This window comes from Emydura macquarii, unplaced genomic scaffold (genome assembly GCF_026122565.2).
Source record: "Emydura macquarii macquarii isolate MOO-44397 ecotype Brisbane River unplaced genomic scaffold, CSIRO-AGI_Emac_v2 contig_71, whole genome shotgun sequence".
Lineage (NCBI taxonomy): Eukaryota > Metazoa > Chordata > Testudines > Chelidae > Emydura > Emydura macquarii.
Window position 1 is genome coordinate 6416026 of NW_027130208.1, and position 27519 is coordinate 6443544.

A 27519-nucleotide genomic window follows, 5' to 3' on the forward strand; every position below is an offset into this window, starting at 1 on the left:
AAACAGAGGCCCAAAGGATTCTAAGTAAGGTAGGGTCCTTTGAAAATGCAGAGACTTGCCCAACGAATAGCCAAGAACAGAGCAAAACAGATCTGTCTACCAACTCCTAGCCTAACCGCTACTTTTACTGCCTACCCCGCGAAAACTGTTTATAACGTATATCAAAACAAAGGCTAAAATGAATGCTGACATCAAAATCAAGCTTGATTTTACTTATGTTTTAGACATTATGGTATTATGTCAAACAATATCCAATGTCAAAGAGAAAAGAAAAATCTTAAAAGAGAAGCAAGCAGGATCACCCAGTGTTTGCCAAATAAAGAAATTTTGACTTTAGGGCTCTGAGCATCTTTACTCAAATTATTCTGCCAGCTTCAATTTGATATGTTTTATTAGTGCAAAGAATTCTGAAAATATGCTTGCAACTTTAAGCTTTATTATTGTATGGGGAAACTTTTAAAATATGCAATTTCTAGATTTGCAAATAGTTACCAGATGTAAAAGAATTCACAGATGATTCATCTGCCAGGCTAAGTGTGTAGACATTGAATCTGGAAGAACACGATCCCGAAACCATCTTTCTCTTGAGCAAAAGCTTAGCCAGAGTATGCTCTGTCGAACAATGGTTTGTTTTCAATTATATTTCAGATTCTTCTAACAATAACTGTGTGGCGTCTGGCACCAACACATCTAAGCCTTTGAAGTGGTTCTAAACTTAAACAGGGGAAAAAAAACAATCAGCAATTTTAGTTTAAGTCAGACCATCTCTCTGCAAAGAAAACAGCACAGCATTTCTGACTTTCCATCTGAATTTTTATACCTAAAATTTAAAAAAAAACAACCCACATTTTGGGGTTCTGTCCAGACTGCAGGTTGCCCATGATGCAAAGTTCTTCCACATTTGGTTCTGCTCATTGCAGAGATAAGGACTGGCTGAAAAGTTAATATCCAATTTCCTAGGTAATTCAGATTCAGATCAAAATAGCACTGAGTTTGAGTTGTTGGTTGGGTTTTTTTAATTGAAATTAATTATTATCAAATAGCTGGAATGACAGTAGTAGACACCAGAACCTATCTCCTGAACACCTACAACATGCGTAGCAGCTCCACAGGTAGCCCCATACCACCATCACCATGGGATTAAATAGTAATTTCCCTAGATCACCTCTCAGTGCAAGATAATACTTCACTTTCCAGTCTCATTCATTCTTGGGTCTCCCTCCCTGTGGTTATTTAAATACATACCTAATGCCCACTCCCCTTGCAATTAACACACAAACCACTGGTACAACAGGCCTACGCAGACAGACAATATAAGCAGTAGGTAAAGCTGGTCATAATTTTTTAAGATGAAATGTGTGGGACGATTGTTTTGGATGTGTGTGGTTTTTTCCAAAAATGGTTTTTTTTGTCAAAATGTAAATTTCCCCAGGAAATATGCAAATATATTAAATGGGGGGGGGGGGGGAAGGCTTCACTAAAAAGCCAACAACAAAAAAAAGAGAGAGTTCTTGACAAAAACCAAAACCAAAACTTTTAAAGAAACATTTGTATGAAAACAAAACCTTTGTCACTAAATTTTTTCACAGGAACAATATACATTTTCCAACCAGCAAGTGCGTTGTAAAACTTTATGTCCCCTTCACCATTATTGGGTCAGAACATCTGCACGGAGATTTGAAAGTAAGCTGTCTATTGGACAGTTGGCAGGTATATCATCTGCAGGTATTTTCTTTATTTTAAATTGCATGGCATGCCTTTTGATCGTGAGAAGTTAAACAGACTCTTGCACTTGGCAAAAACCACCTCCACTTTTGCACGCAGCCTTGCAGCTGTCTCTCTCACCAACAGAAGTTGGTCCAATAAAAGGCATTACCTCCATCACCTTGTCTCTCTAGCTCCACTTTTGACAAGTTCTCAAACAGTGGGAAAATTCAAGTTTACCTGTGCAATTCACACCTGAAAAGGTTCCCACGGTATTTCTCAGATGAGATTTGTACATGACAAGCATTTCAATTAGGCTCCCGAAGTCCTTTTGCTTGTTTTCTTCTTCTATATTGAAATGTTTGTTGAAATTTTTACAGCATTTATGCGCTTAGATCTCCCATGGTACTAAGGGTGCTCTTACTTTTTAAAATAAAGATTTCCATTCAAATGGTTGACTCCCCCTTGCCAGTTTAGTTGTAATCCACTTTCTCTTCTCCATACTTGCATATCCCTAATTTCTACAGTATCTGTGCACCTAACAATCTAATGTATTTATCCTCAACACCTCCATGAGGGAGGGAAGTGCTATTATTTCCATTTTGCAGATGGGAAACTGAGGCATAGAAAGACTAAGCGACTTGCCCAAGTGACCAGAAGTCAGTAGCAGAGCAGAAAACTGAACCTAGGTCTTCCAAGCTCTTGCTAGCATCCTAACTACTAGACCATCCTTCCTCTCCTTTTCCTTTGTCTAGTATCTAATTTGTTTGCATCAACACATTTGTGCCTTACCATTAACAGTATATCAGGACAGAACTGCTCCCAGGGTCAAGAGAATAAGACAGGATTTTAATTCAGACCCCTCTCTCTTTTGCAACGGTTCGGGGTGTTCTATTTGTAACTGGGTTGGCATATAGCTAGATACTGGACTTATTTCAAATCTATAAAGGTACAGAATCAAATTCATTCTTCTTGTGCTACAGACAAGTTGTACCAACTATTTGTGTTGTGTTGGGCAGTTTCTGGAAGCATCTCATGGCTAGAGACATTCACAGAATTTCAAGAATTTGCTTGACATTTCTAGTCTCCCTCTCTTTTATTAAGGAATGTTCATAATGTGGGCAAAAGCAAACCAAACATTTTCCTTGAACACTGCAGAAAACTTTAAAGCCTGCCCAGATGAAAACAGTAAAGTCATGATGCGAAAGAAGCTAGGCTTCTTTGTTCAGTAAAATGGTTTCACAAATAGCTAGGCCCTTGAATATCACCCAAAATTGTACTCTTCCAGCTGCTGGGGGTTTTGGGTGTTTTTTTGTTTGTTTGTTTTTTTAACTCAGTGTGACCTACCCAGGCTGGTGGGCTTAGCATATTCCCTTCAGGGAAGAGTAGGAAATAAATGAATAAAATATACTTGCAGCTCCACTTTTTTTGGCCTTTAAGGCCATGCCAATGGTGTTCTGAAAGAGTGTGCTCAAAAAGCCCTAAAGAAGAGCACTCGTCTTACAGTTGGGGTACATCTTCCTCTCAGTGCCAGAAACTCCTCCTTAAGCTTTCTGGAGCAGTGTGCATCTTTATTCTGTGTCTGTCCCACAGCTAGCACAATGGATCCTAGTTCATGCCTGGGCCTCCGAGGTTCTATTGCAAAGCAAATACTACACAGGTCTTTAAGAGGTGCATCAGTGTTCCCCAATCTGTTCAAAGCCTTCACAAGAGCCAGCTGGCTTGCATGACTAACTTTTTAAGTTAAACTCTCAAGACACAGGTTTACTATGACTGCACCCAGACCCTTTTAACGAATGGCTAGAAAAGAAGGAAGTTTAACCTCAATTTTGTCTTTTGCAAGATTTTCAGTAACACCAATATTCAACACTTACCTGTTGCTTTGCCGTAGTGGGTGCGGATGGCTATCCCCTTTTTACAGGTGGAGAAACTGAGGTGGGGAAAGGTTACACTTGGTGTGAGTGCTTCTGTTTCTGGGTGCCCAACGTGCGGTATCTGGTGTCTTATCTTCTACAGCTACTTAGTATCCTCAGATCCAAACAAAATGAATGGGAGCAGCCAGAGTTCAAAAGTCAGACCTCGGGGTCTCAAACTGGCCCAAAACCGGTAGATTTTTTTTTTAAAATGCAGGCTTAAGTGACTTGTCCACACAGATAGTTAGTGGAAGGTCCACGAACAGAACCGAGGCCTGACTCCCAGTCTTCTGCCGAATACAACTGGTAGCCACTGCTGTCACGTTATTCTGTAACTTATTACAAGCTCTCTTCAGGGAATCACAGGTGGATACTGCAAGAACAGCACATTAGAGAAACTGTTTCCTTCCCGTTCTCCGAGAACATAAATGTCATGAAGCTGGGCTACATAAGGGCGCAGGATGGAAACCAATAGATTCTGCAGTTCAACATGGCTTCCGTATTCAAGTCTTAGACAAACGTCAATCTCTCTGTGTGTTTCTTCCCTCCCACACAAAAAGTTGACACGGTTCACTCACCTCGACTTACGAGTTCTAAATTCAGCCTGCAGCTCAGATCAGGAACAGGAAGTGCAGAGAATTATGGAATGTGCATTACCAAGAAAGGCCAGAGAATGAAATGGTAGCGCAATTTAGGGGAGTGAACTGACCAAAGAGGAGTGCTTATTCCTTTTCCTCTTCTTAGTCTTTGTTCTCAATGGACCAAGATCAAACAAGGAATCTTTTACACCAGTCTTCCAAAACAAATGAATTACACGAGAAGTAATAACTTTCCTCCTCTACAATGGACATGCTCTGGTAGCTAGAAGCTACTCTAATAAGCAGAGACAAAGGCATCCTGCATTAGAAAACCAAAAATACCCTTCCCCCCCTCCCCAAAAAAAAGTTAAAGGATGAATTTGGGATGCAGCTGACCATAACATTTACAAAACATTGAGAGCACATTTTGAATGCATTTCCAATTAAAAAAAAAAAAAAAACCAATCCCACACGCAAGGCTGGTTTTGCCATCTATGATACCAATTTCCTGGTGAGAACAATCTTCTTTTGCTGTTTACAAACACTGCAATTAGGCTCTGGAAGAGGAAGCCTGATCTGAGAGGGACAAATAGCCCATATTCAGAGAAGGCTGGGAATATTTTGGGACTGAGGGGTGAGGAGGGGGAAGAAATCTGATGGGGACTGTGTTCTTATGCTATAAAGCAGACAGTTTTATAACCCTTGGCTGGAATTATTCAGGAAACCCATAGAGGAAGTAATTGGAAGTTGTTGGACAGGGAAACTTCCACATTGTGTTTCCAAATGTCCAGGATTGCAGTCTGCGCTGAATTCCTCTTTTTATTTTAACCGTGTGTCTCACTAAGAAAGCAACAGACTTGTGGTTTAATTAACATGCAGCCTTGAAAAGTTCAACGGCTGTCGAAACATTTTTTTTTTTTGACATTTACGACAAGTCCAAATGGCTTAATCAAGCACAGCCTGTTTCTGGGTAAGCCTTGGTCCTGGTGTTAGCAGATATGCACACAGGGTGCCTTCGAGCAGGCTCAAGTATTCACAGCTGGAGGGGTGAACCAAACAAAGTAAACAATGGCGACCAGATTGAGTCTGGGAGCCTGCTACAAACCACGAGCTAATTATCAGCCCCATAACTGTATGGCGGGGGGGGGGAGGGGGAAATACCTGAGGAGAAAGAGAGGTGGGCAGGGATGTGCGTAAGGGATTGGGTTTTCTGAGGGGGTTGTTTTTGTTTGTTTCATCATTGTACTTTTTTTGTGTGTGGAGAGGGGGAAATATCCCAAATACCCTAAAATACTAATGCTGCAATAGGAAGAATAGTGAATCTATTATTTAGCATTTGCCCTGTAGTGACCTTGTGTCCCTGCAAAAGGCATGGATCCCACCTCACACAAGCTTGGAAATTAAGGCCCCAATCCAGCAAGTGACTTGAGCAGATCCCTGCACCAGCAGGGAACCCCACTGAAGTGGGTCTGCCCACACGTCTTGCATGAGGGAGCCACTACAAAACGGGACTCTGGAGGGGACAGCAGGCAACAGACCAGAGGGAAGAATCCCCGGAGCGCTGTGGGGTTGCCTGAAGGCATGCACTGGACTAGCAGGAAATCCTTAATCTAACATCTGCCTCTACAGATAAAGTCGAAGCGCCAGATGCCCACACTCGCCTCACTCGTGCTGAGTCGTACCTTATTTCTCAAGCAAGCACCCACATTTCAGCAGAGCTCCATGCCAAGTAACAAGAATCTTGACATGGGGATGGGTGGCCTAACTGGCCTTAGAGCTTTAATAATGGGGTGGAGGGGCAGGGGGAGAAATTACCGACTGGTCCATACACGACAGGCCCCTTGTGTACATGGATCTCCGTGTCTCATACCTAGGACTGGAAGGGGGGATGGGGAAGTGAATCCTCTCCACAGCATCACCCTCTCTGGACTGGCCCTGGATTCCACTCATAACCAGAGATACAAATCAGTAGAACATGGTTCCAGGGGGACGTGCAACATTGCAACCAAAAGAAGTCAATATCTGGGGTGCGGACACCTCTTCCCATAATCTAAAGGGCTCCAAAAACTTGCAGCCTCCTCCATGCGAATGCCAATGGTGCAAAAACGTGCCGTCACACTGACGCCACATGAAACACTGAATCCCAGTCTGCTGTTATTAGTGTTATTGATATTGAAGTAGCACCAATGAGACCAATTCTATAGCACTAGGCGCTGTACAAACAGAAGAAAAAGCCAGGCCCTGTCCCAAAGAGGTTACCACATCAATAGGAACCATTACAAAACCTATGAGAGAAAAAGCAAAAGCGATTATTTTGATCTGTTTAAATCTGAACAGATTCTAACAAATCCATATAATGTTTTGTACCAGGCAGTTAAATCACAAAGTAGTACAAAATATGGTTTGTAACAGATCAGGCAAGAATAATATCAGATCTACTTGAACAGGGCCTGATCCAATTCCTGATGAAATCTATGGAGAGGCTCCCAGTGATCTCATGGAGATCGAATCATGACTCGAAGAGATAAACATACGCAATCTCCAAAACTCCAGGCGATGAGGATGGTCCAGCACACACCTCTGCAGGCTGAAAAGACATCTTGTCAGTTTCTTCTTAAACAGGACCCAAAGTGCTAACACTTGAGATACAAGTGCTCAGAAACTCTCAGCTTCAGAGCAGCTTTGGGGTTTTTCCTCTCCCCACTCACACACAGGAGTGGACGTTTGCATGGCTTCAGCTTTGTCAGCCTAATGCAATACTTCTCACATGGCAGAGCAAAGAGAAAAACAACAGGAAAACAACACCCACCACTGGAACTCCAGGGCTGGTCCAAAGTCCATTGAAGTCAATGGAGGGTCTTTAAAAGGGCTGTGTATTGCACTAAATAAAAGATGAGATGCTCTTTTTGTGGGGTGGTGCTTTTGTACAGCTTCCAAGGTAATATGAAACGAAACAAACTTCTTGAGACAAACTGCTGAAAAGGGGGAGGCTGGATGGAAAAGAGAGGCTTTACACATCACTATATGTAAAAACTCCTGATACATAAATAATCTTCCCAAGCCACCGGGTGGCCAACCAATTTATTTTTCTTCTTTATTGTTTAGTGCCATGTGTGCACCGAGCTATAGATATGATCCAAAACATCATAAGATCCAAATGCATTTCAGAGAAAGATTTAAACCCACTCGATTAGTTAATATCAGCTTGTGTCAAGAGACAGTGAACATCCCAGTATTGTTTATAGGTTATACAGATAGGAACAGCGCTAAAATATGCTTAGCGCACACACAAAAAAAAGGCACATATTTCAAAGTGAAATATCATGTGGTTTGTTTAAATCCTCTGAAATGGACCAAATCTTCCCATTTGGCCAAAACAAATGAAATACAAGGCTGATCTGAACTTGCATCCTGGTTCAGAAGGAGACAAAGGGTTATTGTGACTTATGCTGATAAACGTCACATTCTCGACAATGTACAAGACTCGCCAGATCTGCCAGACAATAAGTAATAAAGAGACAAGCATGATCCCACTCATTCACGTAGGCAGAGTTCAAAATTCATGCTCTGGACCATGACCATGAATCTAGCACCACAAAACAGGTGCAGGAATGATAAAGCGATTGTGGGAAGAGGGGAAGAAAAGGAGGCGGATGGGGATTTTCTGGATACATAATGCTGCTCTGTCCTTCATCTTCCCTTTGCAAACAACAAGTAATACGTTCAAACCAGCTGTCACAGCATCCACTCGGGACGTTACTGTGCAGCAAGCTGGTGCACTGGAGATTCATACTCTGGCTTGCGGGTGCAGTAACTCGACGCATACACATCTCTTAACCTACTATTGGCTCCCCCAACTTCAAAACGTATTACTTCTCTAGGCTGATGAACCTAAAGGAGAAAGGCACCCAAGATCCATGGAAACAGTCTGTGATTTAGACACCCAACTTTGAGTCCACAGCCTTTAAGTAAGCATCCTGCGGCTTAGGAGCATTACACCCTGGCATCAGCTTACAGTACCTCTTATCAAATGACGCCAAGGGAAAGATTTACCTGTGTTTTTTCACAGCTCCCAAAGTCTGAACAGACGGCAGCCAGGCTAGGCCAGTTTAAATAAAACCTTGGAAAACAAAGCACACACTAGTCCATGGCTTCTCTGTATTGAGGAGCGGGGAGCTAACTTCTACTGAAACCAATTTTTGCCTGTATTTCTTACTAACCAAACTAGCTCCATGAAAAGGAGGAAGAGTCAGCAGTGTTTGGACAACTGGAATACATTTAAGGGGCCATTTTTCACAGGCCTTCCAGCCAGGCAGTTTCCTATGCTTTCCATTTTATTACCCATGATAGAATTCACAGACCAGCCGCTCTGTAATCCATTATTTCTTCTGCCACCTCTTCTCTGCAGAGGAGATGGCTTGTGAACACAGGAGCAAAGCCTTGAGTCTGTAACGCCACTCGCCCCAGTTAACTCTTAAACATCACAAGCAGAGAAAAGTAATCCATCACTTTCCATGGAGCAGGCATATGCACACCAAACAGAAACACTATGCATGTTTCAAACATGACCCAGATAATACAGCCTTCCTGTTTCCATGGCCAGACACAGCCTCAATAACTTTTACTAACTTTTGGTCAAGTGCAATTTAACACAACAGTTCTTGGCCTCTCTGCCGTTACTGCTCTCGGAGGAAGTATATAGTTTCACTTTAGATATCTGTCTATGCTAGAGATCAAACTGCATTAGCTGAACTGGTTTTAAATATTGTATAAGTACAGTCTAAAGCATAACCTTTTAGATCTATTTTCTAGATGACTGATAATGTAGCAAACCTCTGTTTATCTTGGCAAAAGACAACCTAAAACACGGTATTTCAACCATAGTTATAAAACAGCCTAATCTGCATTGGCTGGGCAAAACATGTTCAGAACTTGCAGGAGTTGTATTTCATTAACAGTTTTCTTTCTATTAATATAAATAGAAATGTGTTGATGGTAAACTCTCTAGGGCAGATGTGTACGTAGAGTGTCTAGGACAATGGGCTCATTTGGCACCTATCATATACTAACAGCTGGGGGACCAAAATGATCTGCCTTGTATTTGATTTAGGCCTAGCTAGAACACTGGATCTAAGACCCTTTGAATCTGGGGAAAAGCGCAGATCTGATTTCATGTTTTAAGCTTCTCTCTAGTTTGCACTCCCTTTTCCCTACCCACCTGGAAGACCTTCAACAATTCTTCTCTGTACAGAACTGCACAGCTGGGGTGGGGTCTCAGATATGGTGTGGTATTTGCTTTGACATTTGAAACACAATTTCCACCTTAACTCAAAACTTGGGATGTTCTAAAATTTAGAGGAGATTTGTGTCTTCTAATCTGAAACAATTAATCTAAAAATAGGTGCTCTCATTTAAAGTGAACCATTTACTATGAACTGCTTATAGTTTAAAAAGATTGTTTATAACAGCTGATTTGCAGCCTTCCAAACTTTTTTATTACATCAATATTGCACAAAATACTTTTGATTTTTGTAGATTAAAGAAATCATCATCTCGTTACAAATAGCAACAGTAAACTACCCAAAACTAACCACCCAAGACTAAGCGCCCAAAACTAACCACCCAAAAACTGTGACACAAAGAACCTGACTGCTAAAACGCTGGCTCTTAAATCTCAGATTTTTAGCCAGCCACTGACATCTTCTAAATGCCACCAATGCATGGCACTGAAAGGTGCTTTATAAAACCTGTAACTCCATGTAAAAGCTGTTCAGCACATAAAGAACCTCTTTGGAACTTTTCTACTGACGTTTTCACAGAGCTGTCTCAGCCAGCCACCAATACTGAGAGAGTGAAAAGCAGCTCACGGCAAAAGTGCAAATAACCAGTAATTTCACTCTAGAGTCCAATTTGACTAACACTTACCAAAAAAAATATCAAATAGACAGATGGCTACAGTTCAAGGGACACATTCTCGAATTCCCACTCAAACTGAGAATACAACCATACAAATGCAATCACACACCTGGATTAGATAGGACCAGCTGTTCTCAACTGGGGGCCATGAGCTGGTTTCAGGGGGCCCCAAATCCCATCACCCCACAGGACAGAACCCCGAGCCCAGGGGCGGAGTTCTGGGAAGGCATGGCGGGGTGGGCCTTGCCCCCGGGACTTCCCTGCTCTGGTTAGCGCCACACAGGCCCCCCCGCACCTTCTCCTGTCCCTCCCCCCCAAGGCCCCGCCCCCTGGACAGGGTGGAGGCGGGAAGGTGGAGCCAGGCACTCTGGCTTGTGCAACGGAGCGGCCAGCCGCAGCGCTCCCCCAACGCCTGCTGCTGCCCGGGGCTGCAGCTGCTCCTCAGCTCCCAGCCCCCTCTGACTGCTCGTGCTGCCAGTAAGAGCTGCCGGGGCAGGGGGACCCGGCTCTGGGGCTGGCAGAGCCCTCGGGGAGCAGCAACTGGGAGGGGTCATCCCCCCCTCCTCCTGGCCCACAGCCCCTAGCTACCCCCTGCCTTCATCCTGAGCAGTTTTCAAATGTTTTGAGCTGAGCTCCCACCCTTTGAGTTATAATGTGTTATTGCGCCCTCCCCCACAACCCAGGCAAGCTGAGTGGCCTGCTGAGTGGCTCAGAGGATGGAGGCGGCACTTCCTCCCTGGGTCCTGCCATGGGGAGCTGGCCCGAGCCCTGCCCGCCCCCCAAAACAGAATTCAAACTATGCCTATGGCTGAGGAGCCTCCACACCTGGCGGCCAAAGCCCCAAGATCCCCCCCCCTTGCTGGACTCTGGAGTTTTTATAGCACGCTGGGCGGGGGGGAAAGAAAGAAAGAGTTTGAAGACCCCTGAGATAGGATACATTTACCAGAACACGAGAGAGGTACTATCAAAACCTTAGAGCACACTTCTAGACTTCTCAAAAATGACAGACTTGTGGGCGGACAGAAAATCTGCTGAAGATATAAATAAAAGGGAGCATGACACATCACACGCTCCAGAGGGAAGATTTGGGGGCAAAGGACTTGATATGCTCAAACTGCAACACAGACTTCAGTTAACCGTCAACAGGATGTACTTAAGTACTAAGAGAGGTATCATGCACCCAACACGCCCACTGACCCCAGTAGGGGATCTGGAGGCATAAACAATGCAACCCTATAGACTGGGTTCTGCATTCAGGAGCAAATTCTGCCCTTTCATCCACAGCTGAACTGTGCAGTACTGCTGTTCCAGGCCAGAGAGCTAGGCAGGACAGGAAGGGGGAGTGCAACCCCAGCTGTGCACATGCAGGGGATCCCTGTGCAAATGTACACTCGGGATTAGGGAAGGAGAAGCCACCATTACAGGAGCCTGGGGAAGCAATAAGGCTGCAAAATCCTTAGGTTGAAGTAACAGCGACACAGTAGCTCCATGTTTACAGGCAGGCAGAAATCTCGCCCCTTTCCAAAGCGTATTTCTCCAGCGCCCACGTTACCTGAAACACTTTGGCACAACAGAAGCAATTTGACCCTAAACACGAGGCTGCATGTGCCTCTGACATGGCCTCAAGTGCATTTCATTGCTCTGGATAGAGCTCCAAGTTCTGAGCCAAGGATGAAGTGGTTCTTCCTTGTGTAGGTCTTCACACGCAGGACTTCATTTTTTCCCCCAATTTATTTGGCGAGGAGCCTGTCACACTGATAAAATCTAACCTTTACCCATAATGTAAGGAGAGGCTGCGTGCCTGTGAGAAGGAAAGCGATGTCATCCCTGAGGCCACAATCTATCCCAAAGACTGCATCCAGTATACTATGTGAAATGAAAACCAGGAGCTGTGTAGCACTCCGTGTATTTACAGTGCAGTCAGGCAAGTGACACTACATAAATGCCTCCTCTTGCTCCCAAGGAGGTGTTAATACGTCTTCTCTACCCCATTCCTATTAGGCTGATAAGTAAGAAGACTGAACTTTTCTCAGGCAAGGGCTCCGTTGCACTTAGCCCTGATTTATCTGTGCTCCATCTTGCTGTTGGCCTAGCTGGAGAGAGGGCAGCTACACTGTGAAATAGCGCTGGAGCTGTGGAGAGATTGTGTTAACAGCTGACCCGCTGTGCCAGCTCAAACTGTGTTTTATATCCCCTGCCAGGTCACCTAATTCACGTGAAAAGCACCCCCCCACTGAAGTTAAGAGGTTTGGTGGTGAACGGGACTCAAGTTTCAGGAACCACTCAAGTTGTATCTCAAGTCAACTCCGCAGTAAAGACAAGCTCTTAGTCCTCCTCATTACCATCTAGGAAATGAACCGGGACTGAAGTGAGAGACTTCAGTAAAGATTACCTCCCCCACCTGGAGAAGCAAAGCAGCTGGGAATCAAATTAATCTGCTACCTGGGACCCTGGCATATGGGGACGGAGGGGTGGGTGGAGGGGGCGGTCTAGAGACGAGGCCATGGGCACAGCGCTACTGCACTTAGCAATCCACAGCTGCCATAAATGCCTTTTATGGGATTTAAGCACATGCTTCAATGCCTTCCTGAATGGGAACGGGATTTTACTCACTTCCTTAAAGTTAAACATGTGGTGAAGTGCTTTGCTGAATTGGTGTCTAAGAGCCCAGTCGATACAAGTCACGGGTACATATGTTTTTTCCCTCATCTTTCCATGAGGCTAAGAGACAGAGCAACGTGTCTCCCGACTTGTTCCCTTTTCAGTCATTCTAGCAGTAACTCATCTGAGATTAAGCAGCATTTTCCAGCTGCAGAAGCTTAGAAAAGTCTGCATGAGCTAAGAAAAACAGTTTTGTTTTGGGGGTTTTTTTCCTGAGAAAAACTGACGGCGGATTCACTTCTCAGATGTCCCTGGAGATGCTTGTTTCCCTGCCCTGGGAATTTTTCCTTTGTCCCCTCTTCCTCCACTCATCTTCTGACCCATTCATTCTCCCCTTTTCAAACTGCATCCATTGTAAAAGGCACTGACTATTAACACTGTCCATTGAGCTCTGGCTCTCTTTGTATGGGACTCTTGCGTTTCGAATTGCAGTCGCTGTGGAGAGGAAAAGCCCAGCGTGATTAAAGGCCATGAAGTTTCTCAGAAAGAGGGAGGAATGCTCTGGGCATTTCTCATGGGGTCCTAGAGTCCTTTGACTTGTAATAGATTCAAAAGAGCATTAGCAGGAGACATCTTCAATAGCTGTGATTGTTAGAATGCCCCTTTAATAGCCATGCTCCAGTTCTTAGTTTCATATATAAATATATTACATCTCTCCCTGTGCACATCCAACCCGTGTTATTCAGTTTAAACTGTTCTGTATCCCATTTATTGGTTCAGGTGGGCATTAAAACCTTGGGCAAATAGCCGCAGGCCCAGCAACAGAGGACCAGAGGCAGGTTCATCCTAAGCAGGGTCTCTGGGTAACAGCAAAATCTGTCCAAAACATGCTGAGTGTGGTCATTGAAACCAAAAGGACGACACAGACGTTGAACAGAACAGAGACTGGTAATTAAAACAAAATATGGTTACAGAGCATTCTAGTCACACTACGGTTAAACTCATGAAAGAGTTTCTATTGCAAACCCCACATTGCAGGGGGTTAGATCTGTAACCTGATTTTAAAAGTGTGCTTCTACTTGTACAACAGAAGTATCCACCTACCATGGGGGAGAGGAGGAAGTGTTTTGAAAGACTGGTTAAAGACAGTCATTCCATTACTCTAGCGGGCCTGGGACCCAAAGCAGCAATGACATCTATAAAACACAGTCTGTAGGACACTGATCCACGGAGCAGACCAGGCTAGAGACTTTCCATAGCACAGGGGTTGTCACGGACATTGAGAACACACCAATGTCATCTGCAATAGTCTGAACACCCCAACCACCCAGAATGGCCCGTGAATGGAGAATACAGTCTTTTAGAGCTTAAGTTCTGAGTCAGGGAAACAGAACAAAATGCTTTATTCAAATGTGAATAGGTACAGTCATACCCCCTCCTTTTCATCAACTGGAGCTTGTACTTCTGTCAATGAAAGTCCATTGAGGTTTTCTGGTCCGATCTATTCATTACAAATCCGTGCTGGGTATTGATTACGGTTCCTTCGTTCTCCTGAAAGATTAGGTCCGAACTGGGGAATTTAGCCACAGGCCTGCGCTGGGGGCAGTGAAGGGTGTGCATGATGCAATTTGTGAAGGGATGCAGCATACTCCCCCTCCTTTCCCTCCCCCACCCGACTTATCCAGTACGTCTCCTTCTGCTGCAAGCTGCTCCTAGAAGACTGTTACTCCCCTCCTTCCCAAAGCCCAGGGGCTGCAATCCTGGGCGGTTTCACACAAGACCCACACACAAGGGAGGGGAGGGGGGCGGGCGGCAGAGTTCCTTACTGCATAAGGGCTGGTCCCAATCTGTAAGACTGAATTTCATCCTTAACTTAGTGTTACATTATGATGGTGGTACAGACACATTTAAGACAGAAGAGATAAGAAAGTGGGTTTGTTTGGTTTTTTTTTTTTAAACAAGAAACTGCACAAGACTATGTGCGAGATCATATACATGTCGATATAGCTGTAATGGCTCAATAAACTACACAGCCTGCTGGGCTATTATGTTCAGTCCTATAAGACAAAGGAAAAAATTCTGCTTTCCCTGTAACCCAGTATAAATAAGGAGTAAATCCACTGAAATTACTGGAGTTACTCCAGATTCAACTGGAAATACAACTATGGGTGTCTCTGAGCAGCATGCAAGGTTAACCTCTAAGGCAGTAACTTCCACTATAGGGAGTTAAGAAAACAAAGTTGTTAAAAGAAGTTTCCTGGGATTTTAGGACTGTTATCATTGATGTTTATCATAAATGTGCCAATATTTCAACGTAAAAGGACAGATTCTCATTTACACGCAGGGCCCCTTTAAAAATACACAAACACACCCACACACGGCACCTTTTCTTTCCCAGAGTCTTACCCTAAATAAGAAACAGGATCAAAGTATCACGATCAAAAAATGAGAAAAAGTATCTTTTCCTCCTCTACAAATATTTTTTTTAAATCTACTCTTTACCAGTCTTCAAAATAAGAAGTGTTATGGCCATTAAAACATGGTGCTTGATCTCCAACAGACATTTTGATGTTCTCAGAGCTCTGCACCTGGAATTTCTGAGTACGAAGCATTTTGTTCCAAAGCTTGGCACTGAAGTTTATGCCATGGATAATATTCTAATGTAAATCAGACTTCAGATTTATTTCACATCTTTTGATGTCTAACCAAATCGAGAGGCTTCAAAGCGAGACACTGGTCAGCAGAGATGTCAATCCATCCATCACTCAGTGGATTTAGAATTTTTCACAGATATTCATAGAATTCCTTCCACAGATGCTGAACTTTTCATAGCTGCAACTGGTTAACTACAAGGTTTGTACGGTGGCTCAATGATGCGGTTTATTGAGCAGATTGCACAGGTTATGCTGAACTGTCTCAACTTCTTCCTGGGGTCAAGGCCGGTCACAATGAGAAGCTCAAAATGCAAGCTGTACTCAGAAAGGACATAGTTCTTTCATATGGACTAGTGCACAATACTTCACTGCCAGTTTTTTAAACACTTATCTGTACCCTATTACATTAACTGTAAGTGACTACTGTATATTCTTTCAAATCAGTTATTGCTTTTGAACAAAAAAATCATAATTCTATAGGAGCTAATGGCAACGAAAATAACAATAGCACATTCAAGTGAGGCCAATGCATTTTTCCATTGACAGTCCTGTTGAGCAATTATACAACTTAATAAAGTTGGTTTCAGAACTATCACAAGCCTACTCTGACATGTTATTTGTTTAAACTGTTATAAATCTATATGTAATGCAGTTGAAATGAACTCCAAATACTGTTTAGACACAAGGGCACTAATTAAAGAGTAAGCTTTTAAAAGGATATCTTCAAAGGCACCTACATAGATTTAAGAGCACAAGTCCCATTAAAAGTCCATAGAATTTGTGCACCAAAATCTCTTAGATGCTTTTAGAAATCTTTCCCTTAAGGCTTTTTTTTTTTTTTAAAGTGTTAAAACGAAATGAGGTATTACATTTGTAAAATGATAACATTACCATTTCCAATATTCGGTGCTATTTTACAGAAGAAATCAAATACAGATTAAATTACCAGTTGATAACTGATGAGCACTTTAGGACCCAGCTTTCATTATTATTTATTTATATTATGGTAGTAGCACCTACTGTGTAAACCATAAAAAGAAAAGAAAAAGGTGGCTCGGTTTTGTTACAAATTTAGCTAAATAAATAAATAAATAAATAAAATAAATCTAATTCTTTTGCTTAGAGCAGGGCATATGGTGTATCTAAATTTCCCATCTTCTTTGGCTGCCCCCCCTTTTTTTTTTTAATATTTTACAGGGACAGTGAATGCCAAAAATTATATATGTTCTTAAATACTAAAAAGTCATTGCTAAATTTCACTTCGTAAATTCTAAATTAACCAAGGAATTAGCTGAAGTGACAAATCAGATTTTGTGTAAATGGTTTAAAAGATCAACAACTCACAGATCTGTAGCAGCTGATTTACATGTATGGTTACTTCACCAATAAAATTTAAACTAAACTCGAAACACAAAAATCTGTTCCATATGAATGATACCCCTGGGTATTAACATGTCTGTAAAAACAGACCAGTAAATGCAATTAAACTGAGTTATTAATACAGTTTTTATGTGGACAAGTCACTGTCCTGTTTAAAAAGAAATATGAGGATTCTGAAATTATGCTCAGGAGATTAGAAACTGTTGTAATCACATTAGGCTGATTTCAGAATTCTTCCCAGTACAACTGCACGCTGAGTAACAGGTGTACATGAGGGGTTATTTTGCTTTTGAAAATAAAAGGTCAAATTCTGCACTCAGTAAAATCCACATAATTCAGAATAACTCCCTATAATCTCATCTAAAACAGGTACTTTAACTATAGCCAAAACTGCATAATGGTAACCAACCCATTCTTCTTCAGTACAAATTGAATGGTCTCCACGAAAACTTCAATGACCATTTTCTTTACTGGTAGATGTGTGCAATATATAAAATAACCAGAAGTATTATATAGTCAGCAATTTATATATCTGTTCAGACGGTTCTCCTTCTCCACCTTCTTCCTAATCTTCATTTCAGAAAGATTAGGTAACAGTTAAGAATATTTATTTATATAAGTATATAAATACACACACTAGGTTCTTCTGCATTCTGACAGCCAAATGAAAGACTAAATGAATCCTTGAGTGCTACACTTTTAACAGCTTCAGCCAAAAGTTTCTCATCTGAATACCAGAACTCAGGCACTTAGATCCATTTATGCACACACCAGTAAGTGGACTGATTTTCAGAAATGGTGAGGAGAGCTGTGAGCATTCAACACTTTTGAAAATCAGGCCATTTATTGAGATGCCCAAATATGGATTTAGGTCCCTAAATTTAGCACCCAGGTTGGAAAATTTGGCCTTCATCTGCACCAGATTATAGTGTTTCAAAAATCCTCCTCACCTCCTTTTTCCATCCAGCATCAAAACTAAAAATATGAAGAGGGAGCAGTTCAGATAAATAAAATTCTTCTCAATCCAGGTACACTGTAAAACAGAGAACTACATGGCAATCTTTTCTATCTCCATCCCTCTCTTCAATTTGAATTAGGGAGAAACATGAGATCAGTGTAGTAACTTCCTATTGTGCAGCAAAAAAGTGTAAGAGTCAGTTTTAAATGTGTATGGTAGAAAGAGGCCAGTGCCATTAAACTGGAAGAATAGGTCGCATTTTTAAAATTCAGCATACCAAGGTAACAGAGTTAAAAAAAATTAAATAAGTTTGAGGCCATATGGCCTAGTCAGACTATTACCATACCATTTATACAGTGCAAAGTCTTTAATCACTAAACTATCCTGTCCAAACCGTATTCTACTTTGCCTCGATAGTGTGGTATCGTTTTTACAACAGTCACGCTGTTATCTTTAACACTTTAACACATAGTCCTAAGTGTAGGAAACACCGCTGACCAGCTTTTGAACACCCTTGGCGAGAACTCAGAAGAGTTTTCAAATCAGCACAAAGGTAACCTACAGTCTGTCTTTTTCCACAAGCTGCTCCTGTGACAATGCAGCAGAAGAAAAAGTAAATCAGCACATCAATTGCAAGAAATATATTGTGAATTAAGGAAGTTTTCTTCCAGGCCTTAAATGATTGTACAATCAGCAGTTGAAATGTCCCAAATTCCCAAAGCAGAATATTCAACAACAGCTACAATTTATTGGACCAACTTCTGTTGGTGAGAGAGAGGGAAGCTTTCAAACCACAGAGCTCGGTCCCTCTCACCAGCAGAAGTGGGTCCAATAAAAGATATTACCTCACCCACCTGGTCTCTCTAAATCCGACACAGCTACAAGGAGCCTGTATACAACAACTACAACACTTCCAAGTGACCACAGCCGATGGCTGACAGCAGACTCTAAGCTGAATAATCATCATCACTGGCAAAAAAAAAAAAACACACACACACACACACACACACGGCCCAGAGCATCAAACTGGCCTGCAGGGACTCAACGAACAAAGCACCTGCATAACGTATCCGAGGTGTACAGGGTCAGGACTGAAAGGATGGGGGTCTGGGGATGGACGGGGGAACTCGCAGGGCTGGATCCGGCGATTTGCTGAGAAGCTACTGCCAGCTCCCCCCCGAGCCCCTCAACTCCGACCGAGCTCTGCGGGGCAGCCCAGCGCGGGGCAGGACAGGGCCCGATCCCTGGCAAAACCCCCACGGACGGCAGCGCGCTGGTGCAGGAGCCTGCCTTGGGGGAAGAGGGAAGAGCCCCGTGAATTCCTCCCCCGCCGGAGAGCGGAGAGCAGCGGGAACACGGGGCAGAGACCTCAGCCGGGGCAGCGAGAGAGAGAATGATCCCCACCCTGCCCCGGCAAATTAACGCAGCTCCCCACCCGGGGGGGGTCCCCGGACTTACACGTAGGCGGGCCAGCTGGGGAGGTCCCCGGGGAGCGCAGCCAGCCCCCGACGGCTGCAGTCCAGCAGCTCCCCGGTGCACGTGCAGCTGGAGGCGCAGCGCCGCTGGGGGCCGGCCCGGGAGGCCCCGCTCAGCAGCCCCAGGGCCAGCCAGAGGCAAGTCCAAAGAGGCGGCGAGGGCAGGCGGGGGGGCCCGGTTCCGGCCGCGACGGGCCGCGCCATTTTGTATCCTGCGCAAAGAGGCGGGCAGGGGGGCCGAGAGCGAGCCAGGCACGGCCAAGGCACGAAGAGCGGGTCCGTCCGTCCGTCCGGGATGCGCGGGGGGTGGCGCTAGGCTCCCGGCCCCACCAGTTGCACCATTGCAGACTCGCCCCTCCGTCCTCTGCACAAGTCCTCCGGGGCGGGGGGGGTCCGGCGTGTCCGGGATGCAGACTCAGTCGCTGGGGGGGGGGGGGGAAGGGGTCTGGCTGGCTGCTGCTGCAGGCACGGTCGGGTCACTGCAACGAACGGGGCGGGCTGCTTCCTCTCCCCCCCCCAGCCCAGCCCAGCCCAGCCCCAGGTGGCTCCGGTCAGCGCCCTACTCCCCCCCGCGCCCTTCGCATTGCAGCAGCAGGCTCCGATCCGCAGGCGGGATGGGGGCCGGGGGGAGGGAATCAAGGCAGCGCCGTGCACACGCTCCTTACAACAGGACAAGTCCCCCCCCCCCCCCCGGCTCCGCCAAAGCCCAGCTCAAGTCCCTCCGGCGACCGAGCCACGTCCCTCTCGCCGGCAGGCTCCCCCCCGCGGTCTCCGGCTCTCGCCTCAAGCCCGGAGAGCGGGGCTCAGTCCCGCAGCCCGCTGCCGGTAGCGGGGCTGCAGCGCCGCCTGCCCTGCTCGTGGGGGGCTGTCCCGCGCTCTCCGCTGCCGCTGCCGCCGCCTGGGCTCAGGCAGCTTCCCCCGCACGGGCCCTGCCCAGCAGCCGCAACGATCCCCGCGAGCCTCCCCCGGCCGCGCGCTTGCTCCGCTCCGCTTTCCGCCGCCGCCGCCGCCAGCCCCTCTCGCCTCCGGTCGCGAGCGCCGCGCTCGCCGCGGCTGCTGCTCTCTCGCGGCTCAGACCCACGTTGGATACATTTTTGCAACATTGCTCCGCTCCGCCCCGCCCCTTTGCTCCGTTCCCATTGGCCGGCCGGCGTTCTGGAGCGTGCCCGCGCGCCGCCGGATTGGACACCCGGGCCCCGGGTGGTGGTGGGAGGGGGAGCGGGGGGAAGGACACGCAACGTTCCATTGATGTTGGCAACTCGTCCGTCAGAGGCGAGACAGGTCCCGCCTCCCTTTCCCACCCAAGGTGTGAAAGCTGGACTGGAGCCTCCCACCGCCTCTTAAAGGGGAAGCGGAGGTAAGGGGGGAGCCAGAGTCTTTTCTTCCAGGACACCTCACTACCCCTGGCCCGAGTGTTTTTAAGTAAAATGGAACCAGGCTCCCAGCCAGCTCTGGTTTTGCAAAGCCCAGACTCAACTAGCGAACACAAGGAGAGTCCCGTAGCACTTTGAAGACTAACAAATGTCATTTCTGCAGGCGTACGCTTTGGTGGGCTGCAACCCGCTTCCTCAGGTCTGATTTGTTCGTCTTTAAAGGACTCTCCTTGTTTTTGCTGTATACAGACTAACACGGCTACCCCTCTGGAACTCAGCTAGGTTTGTCAACATGCCATCTCCTTAGTCCGTCGCCCATATCATATTATACCATATCATATCATTAATTATAATTAATTATAATTTAAATTAATAGAATAACGAATGAATAATTGCTATATCTGCTTGGTGCCTATATAGCACTTTTCTCACATCGGTATCAAAAGCGCCTTGTAAATATGGTTAGTATCATAATGATCATTCTACAGAGAATGCAGAAGTGCAGGGGAAAGAATTATCTTCCTCCTAAAGCAACGCTGAACTTTAAAGACAATACGTAGAAAAGGAGAGCAGCTTTCACTTTTTTATTTTTGGCTGTACCTACCATACTCCTGTGGGGAATAATACTACTACTACTAATAATAATTAATAACAAAACGTGTTTGGGAGCCCTTGCCATGGACTAGAGCCCCATTGTACAAGTCGCTGTACAAACGTAGAATAAAAAGATGGTCCCTGCCCTCAGAGTTTGCCATTTGGATACAAGACAAGAGACAACAGATGCATACGGACAGGTAGGGGAGTCCATGCCTGATGGATGACATGCTCCAAAGCACTTGCATTCTAAAATGAGGACCCATTCGACACTTGTTACAAAAATGTTACAAAAAAGTTGATAAAAACAGGAATACACTTCAACACGTGCATTTAGGGTCTGCTCCAAAGTTCACTGAAGTCAACAGAAACATTCCCATTGACGTTAACTGACTATGGATCAGGGCCATACACTGTTTAGTTGGAAGGAAGCACTTGGCCAGATGTCCCAATTTTATAGGGACAGTCCCCATATTCAGGGTTTTTTCTTATATGCGCACCTATTACCCCCTATCTCCAGTCCTGATTTTTCACACTTGTTATCTGGTCGTATTGGCCCTGATCCTGCAGCTGGTTCTGTGTGGAGGGATGGATTTATCTTAAGGGAGAGGAACAACAAGTATGGGCCTGACCCTGCTTCCACGGAGTCCAACAACATTTGCATATCCCACTCCTGCAATCAACTCTGCACAGGCAGCCCCTTGAACTCTCTCTGAGTCAGTTGCAGTATTCAGGAACAGAGCCCCATTGACTTCATGGGATTGGGCACTATATCTAAATAAAGTTTAAATGCTCTGTTTATCTTCTGACACTTTCTTTCTTTCTTTCTTTCTTTCTTTCTTTCTTTCTTTTTTTTTTGGGGGGGATATAAAATAGTGGGGGCAATTCTTTATCCTGATTTGTTCATAAAGGTTGCTATGGCCAAATAAAAATGCTGCCACTTGAAATGTTGCTGTTCTAGCTTGATCTTATTTCGAGGAAACAGCAGGTCTGCAGAAAAAGGATTTGTGTGTGATGGCAAATCTGCTAACAGCCCTAGTCAACAAAATTTCAGAACTCTGCGGCTTTGGCCACAAAGTCACCACAGATTTCTGTGGTTTGCTTGCCATGAAGTGCAAAGCACATGAGTCAAAATCTGAAAATCTCTCTCCACCGTGTGGGTAGAAAGGGGATTCAGTGTTTTGGCAATGTCCCAGTCTAGTAAGGAACATGAAGTCATGTCTACTCTCCATACCCGTTTATGGAAGTTTGCCCAAACTGACAACATCTTGCTGATTGGTCTGAGTGTGCTTGGAGAGAACAGTGATGTCGACACTCAAGGGAGGATTATATGAGGCTAAATGACAACACACTAACAGCTGACAGACGCTACAGGAAAACACACTTTTCTCACTTTGACTTGTCTGTGCTTTGCTCACAGAGGCTTGGATGGCTTATACAGGTGCAATGTCAAGCTACTCCATTCCATGTCAAGACATTGGCTACCAATCAAACAATCTCCTTTAGGTCCTGTTATTTTACCTGTGGCCCACACACAGTCACAGATGCTTCCTGGCCAAAACTAACAGCAAATTCTCTGGTTTTGCCCTTTTGGAAAGATACCACACAGTATTCCTGCCCTGACAGAATGAGGAACTCTAGGCTGCTAAGCGCAGGCAATTGCTTTGCTGGTGGCTAGGGCTCCATCACTTTTCTCTGCCCTTAGTTTGGCAGCCTACACATGTCGTTTCTCCAAGTGTCCCATGGAACTGAAATAATAAGGCGTTGTGCAATTGTCACATTTCTGCTCCGTAGGTTAGAAGATCCAGGTAGAGATCCCTAGGAATGGTTAGCCTGGTCTTACTTGCCTTTTTACTTGCAGTCATGTCTACATAGAAATTCACTTTTTTGCCCACTTGTTCTTTTGCTAATATAGTTTCTGGATGTTCAGACACGAAGGGTCTGATTTTCACAAGTGCTCAGCAACTGCAACTCCCACGGATTTAAGCTGGAGGTGTGAGTACTCAGCACTTTGGAAAATCAGGCCCTAAGAAAACATTCACACTGATTTGAGTGGGAGCAAGAAGAGGGACTTGGTATAATAATAATAGAAATAAAGTGGTGGTTCTTTTTCTTAATCCTCAAAATGCCATGGATTTCAATGAGTACAAGATCAGACCTTTTGTTTTATCCACATTCGTTGGCATAGCAGAGGGTCACTTGGACCCAAAGGAATTTTTTCAGAACTCAAGGGAAGAGGTCAAGGCACCTGTATCCAGTTTGCTCTGGTATATATAAGTGGCTGTGGTGGTAAATAAGATTGCTGCTGTTTTATGGAGAAAAATCTGTCCTCTGCTCCTTGAAGGGAAGGGGAACTGCCAAAGGTATGTGTTTTGGTTGGGTCATTTAATGTTTTGTGCTACACTGCACAAGCACCTTGAGGAGCAGAGTACTTTAAGGATGCTTCTGCATTGACTTTTAAAATAAAATACCTAGCTTTTGGCCCAAAAATGGGTTTATTTTCCCTTTTGGGTACCAAACAAATGTCTCTTGTCTTTTGTAAAAAGGACTGAGGGGCTGGGATCTGCCCCAGGGCCACTTATGAAGTCAGGTAGGACTAGGAATTATTACAGGTGAATAGGTGCTGCCCTGCCTTCTGCTGTAACTTTTCTTTTGTGAATTGGAGAGATGCCATGGTGCCTGCCAGTGGAGGCTGATATGTGAACATAACAGAGTCTGCCCTTTGTATTGGAAGCATAAACTTAATGACAAACTTGGATCCCTTGGACTCTAACTCTATTAATATGGACTATATAATCTGAGAGATAGAGAGTGGGGTGGTCACATATTTGGCCCTGCTGTCGAAGTAGCTACACCAGGATGGACTTAGTGCCAGAAATAGTGTTGATTTTTAGTGTCACACAAGCCCCTAGGTATCAAGTGACCTTGTGGGCCTATTCCACTTGGTGCTATACAGACATATAGGAAAAGATGGTCTCTCCCTCAAATTTCTTACAGGCAAAGAAAGTATTATCCTCCCCATTTTACAGGAGAGGAACAGAGGCACTGATATCAAAGGCTAGATTTCCCCCCCGAGGTGGTGAGCACTGCAACTTCCATTAACTTTTAAACACAAGCCCTCACAGCTCTTGGGAACTGAAGACATATCCTGAGTCCTAGCCCAATGCCTTAGCCACTAGGCCAATCTTCTGCTGCATGAGGGGACTACAGCAGTGTTAGCCAATGCTATACATTGCTGCCATGTGGGAAAGTGTTACATTGTGTTCTCTGGTATGTGGAAGATGAGGACAGCCAGTAAGTTGTTCTTCCTCTTCTCCTGCCTTTTTGTTTCCCCTGATTTTTCAAATTTCTCCTTTATTGTAGCCTAATTCCACCTGCTGTGTTTCTCCTCTCATGCAGGTGTATTTTATCTGCCCTAATGCACAGGGCCACAGAGAAAACTGACAGAAATCTGTACTTCAGATACAGGCCAAAATCCTTGCTATTCTGGGCGTGATACCCATTGTTCTGCCATAGCAGTGTTACACCACTAATAAACGATCCTCCCAGTTGCTGGTCTGTGTCAAATCTACAATGACCTTAGTTCTTGGAGGGGCTCCCCAAACCTGTGTGAATACGATTCAAAAGCAGTAAAACTGAGTAGTACTAGTAGAGGTAGCACTATCTTCTCCTCCAAACTCCAGCTCATTGCAATTACAAGCTGTCTGTTTAGCCCATTTCTTGGGGGTCATAGACACTTAAATATACAATTAATGGTCCTAAACCCCAGCACAGAACACACCTCTATGGAAGGTCTTCTCTTCAGGGTCTGGTGAGGAGGTAGAATACCGTGGAAATTCTTGCCCTCCGGCTGGGTACATGTGTTCTATGCAGTAATCACATTTGTGTCCAGTATTCTGTAATCCTAGGACACTTCTGACCACCCTTCTGGAGTCTTTGAAGCTGCATAGACTCTAAACTTATGTACATCTGAAAGATCCAGACCTTGATCCCATCTGGGAGAACCTGCATGCATTTTCTCTTGAAAGTAGCACAATTAAATAAATAACTCTTCAGATTCTTATACCACACTCACAACTATTGTACTGGAGCATGATATTACAGTGCCGTAGAACACATGGAAATGACAGTTGGTGGTTATTTTTTTTAAAATGAACTCTATAGAGCATTAAAGAATTATCAGTTAACCCTTCTTGACATGTTTTATCACTTGTGATCCAGTAAAATGCACTGAGTCAGTGCCACTAAGGCTGACTAATGAATATGTGCATCACTAATGTTAGTGTTACAGAGCTGACACGGCACCTTCCACAAACAGCTGACCTTGTGCTGCGGTATCAGAGATGTAGAGCAAAAAAACACCCAGCTCTCATGTTTGTAGGGGGATTGGAACCAGACAGGAAGGGGTTAAGTGCTGGGGTCAGCTGCACCTGGGGTATGGTCCTGCTGCCATGCAGAATAAGAGAAAAGGAGTAGCTAGTTTATAGAAAAGTTGGACTTACCTCAGGAAGAGTCTTCGCTGTCCTGCTTGAACTCAGTGGGAGAGGTCGTCTTATTATGGGACCTGTAAGGAGAAACCAAGCCTCTTGTTTTCTGATCTGAATGAAGGTTTATTTGCACCTTGGAGAGTGAAGAGCCCATGCTCAGACACTGCTGAAGGAGGTAACATGGTGTCTTTATTGAGCCAATACGTCATTGATCGTAAACAAGTGTTGGGGCTGGAAGGGACTGGTGAATAGGGTCACATTATATCTACTTTGTTCTCCAAGATCAATACAGGTACTGTGCACCCTGATTGTCTACCTGCTAAAGGGACAGGCAGAGCGTGGAGCAAAAGGGACCAGGGACCAGAAAACCTGAAGAGAAGAGACCTGGTTTCTTACGCTGTGGAATGGGGCGTTGGACAAAGTATAGCACCTGGGATTGCTGATGTCCTAGTCTTCCCTGGCCGCTGAGCCAATATCCAAGCGGCTGTAGTGTCAGGATGTACTGGCTGGCAATTCACTGAGAGTCTCTAGTTTAAAATTCGAACACCAAACGGAAAGAGGACGTGTTGTCTGTGGCTCCATGGAGTTCCCCTTTCTCCTCTAGACTGCTCACCCGGCCGTCTGAGGGGAAATACCACTGAGTAAAAATGCTTCTGAGGAGCAAACGCTTGGCCTTTGGGATGGACCAGACGACACCAACTCACCTCTATTTTTAAAATAGATTATCTTTGGAAGATACCCCCAAACCGCTCCAGGCCTTTCCCCCCACGTCCGAGTATATAAACCCAGTGCTACGCTGCACTCTGAGTCCCAGAGTTTTTATGTGTCTAATAGCCACAACTGGAGCAGTGCTTTCAAAAGAGCGGAGCATGCAGGGCACCGCGGAGCCCTCCCAAAGCCTGGCCGCTTCTTTTAGTGCCTATATAGGAGCTGGGCTCTTTGGACAAACTGGCCCCAGCTGGGGTGGGGGGAGGGGGCTGAGTAACTTGACAATTCTGCTCATTGTGTGTGTGTGTGTGTGTGTGTGTGTGTGTCAGGAACAAAGTATAAGTATTTCCAGCAGTGTGCAGCTTAACACAACTCCCGTTCTGCAACCAGATCACTGTAGCCAGATGCCTGGGGGGCTTCCGCATGGGATCTGCCTTTGTGGACTGACAGCAGGGGACTGTATTTGCTGACTGAGGGGGAGTCCCCCCCCCCCCCCCCGGGGGTTAAGGTGGTTGGAACACTATCGGGGAGAACTAATGGCTAGATTGCTTTGGTCCCCACTTCCTTCCTCCTTAGAGAGCACCCACAGCTGGGATATGGGAGGGTGAGGGGGATCCCTTCCTTTAAAATAGTGGCAGCGCAACGTTGATGGGAGTCTTGCCCACTAGCTTCATTCCAAAAGCTATCGGAGGAGAGAAGGAAGGCGGCGGTGGGATGCAAAGGGTAGCTTTTCCTCCCTCCTGTTGAGGTGAAAGGGGCATGAATGCTGAAGACCCCCTGCACACCAGGCTGCCCATTGGGGGTGGGGGAGGGAAGATGGTTCCCAGACCCCATGCACCCAGGATCATGCAGAGTTTGTCTCTCTGGCCACTCTTGCCATAACCCAGGGGGAGTGGGTAGGATGGGTGGTGGTGACAATGGCACTACGAGGATGCTGGGGTGGAGGTGCTCGTTGGTACACACATTGCACAAGGCTTTGACAGCTAGCCTCCTTACACCATGGGGAGGTCTGATCCCTGTTTGAGAGATGGGGAAACAGTAACAGAGCGGTGAAGGGGCGTGCCCTATGTCACACAGTCAGGGAACAGGGGAAGGCTTCGAGAGTTCTTGGCTTCTAACCATGTTTTCAGTCCTGGGCCGCTTGGTGGACCAAGCGGCCCAGCCTCGCTTCACACACA

The 27519-nt window shown here is 45.2% G+C and overlaps 1 protein-coding gene and 1 long non-coding RNA gene across 3 annotated transcripts in view; one reads left to right on the top strand and one right to left on the bottom strand.

Annotated features, from left to right (window-relative positions):
• Positions 1-20241, bottom strand: part of LRIG1 (leucine rich repeats and immunoglobulin like domains 1) — a 120522-nt gene extending 100281 nt beyond the window's left edge. Inside the window, exon 1 of the mRNA XM_067542082.1 lies at positions 19163-20241. Within this exon, the coding sequence (XP_067398183.1) occupies positions 19163-19383 (221 nt within the window). The 5' untranslated portion in view covers positions 19384-20241. The remainder of the gene's footprint in view (positions 1-19162) is intronic.
• A 3218-nt stretch (positions 20242-23459) lies between these two features.
• LOC137148897 (uncharacterized) overlaps positions 23460-27519 on the top strand; it is a 71962-nt gene continuing 67902 nt past the window's right edge. Inside the window, exons 1-2 of one of the 2 annotated variants that reach the window (XR_010918612.1) lie at positions 23462-23509; positions 25916-26587. This is a non-coding gene — a long non-coding RNA (uncharacterized lncRNA). Of the gene's footprint in view, positions 23510-25915; positions 26588-27519 lie in introns of those variants that run through there. The other variant, XR_010918611.1, reaches the window with a different exon arrangement.